This window comes from Xyrauchen texanus, chromosome 13, assembly GCF_025860055.1.
Source record: "Xyrauchen texanus isolate HMW12.3.18 chromosome 13, RBS_HiC_50CHRs, whole genome shotgun sequence".
Classification (NCBI taxonomy): domain Eukaryota; kingdom Metazoa; phylum Chordata; class Actinopteri; order Cypriniformes; family Catostomidae; genus Xyrauchen; species Xyrauchen texanus.
Genome location: NC_068288.1, coordinates 41,035,015 through 41,043,142, shown reverse-complemented (window position 1 = coordinate 41,043,142; position 8,128 = coordinate 41,035,015). Strand labels below are relative to the sequence as shown.

General features: G+C 36.5%; 1 protein-coding gene across 1 annotated transcript; it reads right to left on the bottom strand.

Moving 5' to 3' along the window:
• Positions 1-1,033: 1,033 nt before the first annotated feature.
• Positions 1,034-7,892, bottom strand: LOC127654109 (cathepsin Z-like). The gene is made up of 6 exons (XM_052141108.1): positions 7,757-7,892; positions 4,671-4,834; positions 4,241-4,420; positions 2,145-2,295; positions 1,797-1,962; positions 1,034-1,709 (listed from the first exon to the last, which is right to left on the bottom strand). Exons 1-6 carry the CDS (start codon positions 7,873-7,875, stop codon positions 1,584-1,586), a joined length of 906 nt encoding a protein of 301 aa, XP_051997068.1. The 5' UTR covers positions 7,876-7,892; the 3' UTR covers positions 1,034-1,583.
• Positions 7,893-8,128: the final 236 nt, after the last annotated feature.

The window sequence follows — 8,128 nt, the reverse complement described above, 5'->3', positions numbered from 1 at the left end:
ATCAATATTTATAGTGAAAAATAAGTTTTTAATTGTTATTAAACCATTGCCTTTGTGTGTTTTTGTGCTTCAAAGTTTTGCATTGTGTGGACCTGAACTACAGAGCTGAAATCTTATTCTAAACATCTGTTCTGCAAAAGATAGAAAGTCATATACATTTGCAATGGCCTGCGGGTGAGTAAATGATGAGAATTTTAATTTATGGGTGAACAGTTCCTTTAAGATAAGATTTGAATGGCACTCAGTGTGTGATACAGTATCTGTATTTTCTATAAACATTATAATAATGGTAAATGAAACATTTAATTAAATGTAGATTCAAATACAGAATATTTATTAAGAGGGAAATGCAAATACTCATTTCTAAAGTACATGTTCAATAGTTGAAAAATTGTAGGCCTAGTGGTTTTTTTTTAGTGGCACTTGATTTGGAACGATGTATATTGTGAAAGTCCTCCGCATGTTTCTGGAAATAATTGATTGTTAATTTTGATGACGGTTTACTATGAAAATTGACATCCTTAAAATAAAAACTTTTCTCAGTTCAGCGATTGGGACACGACTGAGACTGACAAAGCACACAAATGCAATTTAGCATTACATATACCTGTAGTACTTGTTTCTCGATTCCTCCGATTTTCAGTTTTTTCAGCACACTGTAAGTCCAACTTGATCATGATGAACCGAGTCCATCTTATAAACTCGCAATATTGAAATTGGTGGGACTGTTGAAAAGCAGACCGGTCTACACGTGAGACAAGAGCGCTCTTTCACGAGATGGATGACCAATAGGTGCTTGGCCAAAATTGAGGGCCATCAATTTCAGTGTTCTTTTTAATTAAACATGATTGTATTATGCCCATCGTGCCCAAGTCTGCTGACAAGCCTCTGCTTCACATGGTAAAAAAATGGCTGTGGTGCTGCATCAATACAAGATTGCAATTAGCAGTGAATACAAAAAGAACCAGTTTAAATATTCTGGTTTTGATGGTAATAAACTTTGAAAATGAAAAGTGTCCAACCAAAACAGTAATGGAACTTAAGGCTTTTATTTGAAGAGAGTGATTGACAATTTAATATATCTAGCCATGACTTCAGTTTTTGCATATGTTGGCATGGTTTGACAGATGCATTCAAGCAAAACCCCCATCAAAAAAGGGAAGTAAATGTTATATTTTTGCTTTAGCAAACCCCAAAAGCTTTAAAAAGCTATAGGAACACAAGGAACAGACGAATTACCATTAACAATGGTGAGGAATTAGTCCATTTTAAAACAGTTCTAGTATAAAAAAAAAAAAAAAGATGGCTGCTACTTTCCCTTTTTGATCACTAAGTGGCATTGACAATTAAAAAAGAACATTGGTTTAAGACATACAAATGCAGAATTAAAGTATAAACCTGTACAAGTTCTGATATAATATTCCTGAGATTGCAATTAAAACTATACTGTATATTTAGATAAAATAAACATACCTCTGCAAAAGAGTCAGAATTTTTTTTTTCTGTGTGCTATTTAAAAAATGTGGCAAATTTAGACTAATCTAAAATAAGTGTATTTTCAGAGCTGAACACCTGACCGTATTCTACACATAGTTCTTGGGTAGAATTGGGTCTCCATACATGCAGTCTTCTTCGATGGCAAGGTTGTACTGGCTTCCACTGCCATCCTTGTATGCACTGGTGACAATTCTGAGCCAACCTTTCTCTCCCTAAACAAAAGGCCAGAGATTGCATTAAACATTTTAAATTGTGCATGTATGGTGGTCACACTAGTCAACTTTTCAGGGCTATCTTACCCATGGTTCTCCCCAAGAGTTACGAACAACCCAGTACTCCACTCCAGTCTCGTCAACACCCCAGCCAGCCACTGATACAATGTGGTTTATATAGGGATCCGGAACATACTCTGAATACAAACCACCAGTGTACGCATCCAGCTTGTCCGTTGCCATAATCCCACAACTACAAAAACAAACAAATATCGAGTCTGAAGATCTCAATTCTGTTCCAAATCCTAAAGAGCTGCTTTGATGACTACTACCTACATAATAGGCAGCTTCCATTGAAGGCAGCTTCATAAACAGACATGGTAACATTATTTTTTAAAGTAATATTAAAAATCCTTCATCCAACAGTCTATACACCTTATAGGTCCGCCACTGTAGATCTCCGCTTTCATCTTGTCCAGGCCGCTGACTGAGCCGTAGTCTCCAACTTTCCAGAGAGTGTAGTTCTTCACAATGTTACACACACCAAAGGTTGTGCAGGTTCCACACTGATTAAACGAATCACAGTCTGAAAAAACAAACATACACAAATGAATTATTCTATCATATAATTTTCAAGCGAAATAAATTCTAATGCAGAAAGACTGCCTACGGCAAGCATTATTATTTCAAGGGCAATTTTCATGAAACCTGTCAAGAAAACGTCCTGGATTAATACAAAAAAATGAAAATATATTTTGCATAAAGAAACTGAAGCTTTCATTTAAGGGCATTCATATTTTTTTGCATTGTGACATTCTACTGCCCAATTCTAATTACTGCAATGCCTCTGGACATTAGATTTTTACTACAACCGTTTTCCGGTGTTGTTTTTATTTTTATTTTTTTATTTAAATCTGTGAAAAATGAAAGGCAATACCAAGGGAGTACTACTATTATGTTTAAATACTCATTTAAATAATACAATTGGTTTATTTTTCATGTTACGGTAATGTGAATATCATAACTATCTTTTTCACATGGCGGTAATGAGAATTGGGGGTGTAACTGTCGTAAAAATTATGTCACAATGTCAAAAAGAAAATCTCAATAGCCCTACAAAATAGGCTGCATTTTTTTTTTTAAATTTAGTAAAATGTGACTAGGACATTTTTATTAAAGGTTTTTCCACTATTGCTCACATTTACGGTTTAGGGGTTTGTTCAGATATCAGCACAGAACTCATCCCACACCATTTGTGCTACAATCATGGGAATGGTACCACAAATTGTGCAGAGAAAGTGAGAATAGACTTACAACCCCAACTGCAAAAAAGTTGGGACAGTATGCAAAATTCTAATAAAAAACACAAAGGAGTGATTTGTAAATTGTATACAGCCTGGAATAGAACTACAGTGCACAATAATATTAAACGACTCAAGGAATACGGTCAAATCTTAAAGAGCGTAAAGGGCAAGGTTGAAAATTACTTCGGGATGCACGTGATTTCCGATCCCTCAGATGTCACTGTCTTAAAAACAGTCATGCATTGTTTTCCCCTGCCATTATATTAGAGGGGCGCCCCGCCCCCCCTTGAAGGTCAAGTTAATTTTATTTTCTATATAGCGCCATATCACAACAGAAGTAATTTAAGGTTACCTTTTCTATATTTTTATTAAACAAACTGAATAGCCCTTATGTTATTTATATGACGCATGTAATTTCTGTCTCTACATGGTCGCGCGTTTACAATTCTCCTCGGCTCTCTGTAATTGCGCACGGCGGAGTTCCACCCCATTGTGCACACAAGTGAGCATAGGGGTGTTCGATTCCAGGTTTTCTTGAAAATGTAAAAAAAAATCTACTCGACTTAATGGCAAAAATATAATTTTTATAGGGATTAGACACTCACAACTGAGTGATTTCGGACACAGTTACAGAGTCAACACCGAGAGTCAATTCCTGTGCTGGAGTCTACCCCAACTCTGGGGCTATTCAGAGTCTAGGAACCGACTCTTTTGGAGTCGACTCCCCATCACACACTCCCACCAGCGGACAGAGCGCGTGTCGAAAAATATGTCGTGTCAACCACCTGAAAAGCAGACTAAAATATCTGCGTTTTTGAACACCATGATTCCTTTAAGTGTTTGTGTCGGTGTCCGTCTTTTTGTTTTTATTGCCATTTTGCATACTGTCCCAACTTTTTTAGAATTGGGGTTGTATCCTGGAGGAACCCAGGCAATTATCTAGAGACCAGGATATCGTTGAGACATGGGGTGGTCTCTATCAACTCTAGGCCGGTAAGTAACTACACCAGTAAACCACCCAGAACACCCTAGCAGCATGTTAATAACCACTTCAAACACCTTAGGAGCAATAAGCAACCTCATACCAAACTTACCATGCCATCGTGGTTGAGTATTTTGCCCAGACAAGCACCACTCACATTTTCAGAAAATGTAAACTTCGTTACATTTCATACAACAGTACAATACATCCCACCATATACTGTAGATTTAAGGGGGCCCTCTTACCCTGATCTTTGGCCTGATAGTTGTTGCAGGTTTCATCTGGGATGCCATGAGTGTTTGCATAGTCCCACACTCCAGAATGATCTCCACCATGGCAGGAACCTGCATTACCACAGTCAACAACGTTCTGGACAGACAGATAGGCAGATGGCCATGCTGCTTTCCGTTTGATGTTGATACGATCTGAAATACACAAGGAAAAATAATCAAGACAATTTACAGGTCCAGTCACACTACAAAACTCATGACAGCTGGTTTAGTCAGATGATAGTCAGGTGGTGTCATCACAAAAACAAGGAAATGGCATAAAAATTGCAACAGATCATGATAGGTCTACATCATTGGATCTTTAATGATTAAACAACCTTGTGATAATCTTAAAGTATTTAAACTCTCAAAGGAATACAGTAGTTCACCAAAAATGAGTTCTCACCTGCAAAAGCACTTGTGCTTCCATGAGCCCAGCAAGACCCACAGTACTGAGGTATGTGTTGGTTGCGTGTGGTGCTGACGTAATTGACGCCATCGATGTTTCTCCAATCCCATGCTTTGGGGAGCTCCTGTAAATTATTATATTCGTATGGACGTGGTCCTGTTCTGAAGAAACCAAAACGAAACAGTTGATAAGCACAGGTTCAACCACAAGAGATATCAGAACATTTTTCAAAACAGGGTCAAACAAAAGGACAGCTACAGTCACATTTTTAGGTTTAAATATTAGCCAAGTGCTGCTATCTGTGATCATGCATTGGCTCTACTCTCAATGTTCTCATCTCTGACCCCAAAACCCTGAAAATGCATTCACAGCAAGCAGCAAGGGAAAATCCAGCCAAAACACTCCCGTGCCATCTTGCTCATCAGTTAGCAATTAAAAAGGGGAACCAAGCATGACATTTATGATTATAAATAAATCAGGTGTAAAACTGTCCTGTGATGTGGTGACAACCTTTTCATGCATTTCTCTTCTTTATTTCACACACTGAATTGCAATGAGGCGGGACACCTGCAGTACACTAGGTGACAATGGGGCCAGTCTATGCAAGATGAAGGGGCTTGTGATAAGCTACATTTAGAACAACCTACAGAGTATACTGTAGGCTGCCAACAGTATGTGAAACAGTATGGATTATGAAACGATAAACAGCAATATGCAACATTGAGGTCATAAATAAAGTTTTTTAGCATTTTCAATCAAAGTATGTGTAAAAATGTAATTGGCAGTCCAATCAAATAATAAGAGAAGATTAAAATATTATTGTACTATTCAGTATAAAGAATATATTACTGTACTAGGATGCTATTCTTAACATTGCCCATTTGAGAAGATTAAATGATATTATCCTAGGGATGGGCATTTTGTTCATTTTGTCTACTCAAGCACTCTAATTGCTTAATGGCTTAACAGAAGATGCCATAACCATCACATTTTTAATATGTGTGTTAAGTTGAAGTTCAGTTTTGAAGACGCTGCATTCTGTTCTGATCTAGCCGTTTGAAACACTCGCAGTCCACTGCCACACGCCTAGTGTTTGTGTCTCAAGTGTCACTCCAGTGGGAAAGCCATGATGCTCCGTATTGTTGTTCCTGTGATTATTCACGTAGCGCTCCATTCAACATGGAGAGTCGGAATTTACACATTTCAGCTGGAGAAAGTGCAATGGAATGACACTATGGCAGACTTGGAAACTCGTGCGGAAATCTTCAACTCCCATTTCGTCGAGATGTAGGTGCACGTTACGTCACGCAAACATTTCGGCACCCAGGACAGGTTTACAGTCAGTGACAAACATTCACTTGTATTAAATAATATTAACGAGTCAAAGTTCTTATATTAAAGGATAATAAAATGTGTGTTGCAGAGACAGGTGTTCAAAACATGCTTTTTTGATTATCATAATGATAGCATTGCAGCGTCGTATATCAGTTTGGTTGCTATGACGACACGCCTCTGACAATCAATGTACCCCTCAAAACCACAACGTAATCAATCTCAAAATTAAAAATAAGCTCCGTCTTTGCACATTTGTGTTTAGTTGTCAGGTAATGGTCAACGAATTTCGAATTAAATGAAAAGTCACATCATGCAGGATCATCATCGATCATTGTTTTCATGATCGATCATCATTGTGGCCACGTCCGAGTACTATTCCCCATACCTATATTATACTATATAATTATAAAGAATATATTAAAGAAAATCCCTATTCCGTGTTTAATAAGAATACTAAGTATATACTACAAAAATAGTAAAATTAGTGAACTATTAGGATATAATATTCCAATTATTGTCCATGTGAGAATATATCATACATTATATTATATGGTCTGCACTTATATAGTTTATATATTATATAAATAAAATATTACACATTATACCATCTAAAGAATATTTTATAGAAAATACACATGCAACGATCAGTATGCATACTAGAGTATGAAGTACAGAAATCTTAATAGTATGGTAGTACTAGTATGCTATTTCAAACGTTCCCAATGTGAGAAGATTATATTACTATACTATATAAAGAAAAGAAATCCATATACTGTGTTCAATATAATTACTAAATATTACAAAAATAATCAAATTAGTATGGTAGTACTAGTATGCTCTTCTAATCATTGCCAAGATGATAATATATTATACATTATACTATATAAAGAATATATTAGAGAAAATCTACAAACTATGTTCAATATGCATACTACAAAAACAGTAAAATTATTATGGTAGTACTAATATGCTATTACAAACATTGCCCATGTGAGAAGAATATAATATCACATTATATTATAAAATAATATTTTATATAAAATGATCATACTGCGTTCCATATGCATACTGCATGCTACATACTAAAGGAATAGAAAATAATTATATGGTAGTACTAGCATGCTATTCCGAATATTGCCCATGTGAGAAGTATAAAATATTATTGCACTATAAAACATTATAGAAAATCCACAAACTGTGTTCAGTATACATACAATAGTACAGAAAATGTTAAAGTAGTAGTACTAGTAAGTTATTCTGCACATTGCCCATATGGAAAGAATATAATAGTATTGCACTAGATAAAGAAAATATTCAAAAACTTGGCTTAATAGTGCCAAATCAATACTAAGTTCAAGTCAGGGACAGCAGAAAATAGATTGAAAACAAAAACACATACAAGGAAGTTCAGGGAAAATTATTTGCATTTTTCACAGTATGATACTTCAACATGTCACATGTTCACTTACAAGTCCAGAACAGCAAAACCCCATTCTTTTTATACTCCTCTTTAGATCAGCTTTCAAGACAGAGAGAAGTGAACAGTTAGGCTGTTCCTCACATCCGAGTGAGCTGCCTACCTTGACTGCATTACTGGTTCAAGAATGTCGCCCTGCCTGTAATGCCCAAAACTGCTGTCTAGGTAGGCACTAGGCAGCTCTCTAGGATTTGAACCACTGTCCTGGTTAAGCTACTCGTGTAGTCACACATATAACATGTATATACAGTTGAAAAAGGTGGCGTCATACCTCACTCCCTGTAGATTTCTCCTCGGATGTGGTTTGTAGCAGGGCTCATTCTCATTAAAATAGCGTCCAGCGAAAACACCCGACACAGCAAACAGATAAAGGAGCAGCAGGCGAGCCATGTTGGATCTCAGGCAGTCATATGATCACCACATGAATCCGCACTGGGTTTATATTCTTCGGGAGGCGTGGAAAAAAAAATCGAAACTAAAGCCCTTACTGCGCATATTCTAATTTGTAAGATATTAACTCCATTGTGTGATAGTTAGTTGACGATGTCTAACCTTTAATATAACATATTTCGATTACTTGTGGAAGTTGTCACAAGTATTGGTCTACTTTATATCTCCCTAACTATTAAAAGCCCAATAATGA

Excerpts from the sequence above, each read along its gene's own strand:
- LOC127654109 (XM_052141108.1), bottom strand. The coding sequence starts at position 7,875 with ATGGCTCGCCTGCTGCTCCTTTATCTGTTTGCTGTGTCGGGTGTTTTC. Across the intron at positions 4,421-4,670 it reads AAGCACAAGTGCTTTTGCAG|ATCGTATCAACATCAAACGG; the intron begins GTGAGAACTCAT and ends TGTGTATTTCAG. Across the intron at positions 1,963-2,144 it reads TACAGTGGCGGACCTATAAG|TTGTGGGATTATGGCAACGG; the intron begins GTGTATAGACTG and ends TTGTTTTTGTAG.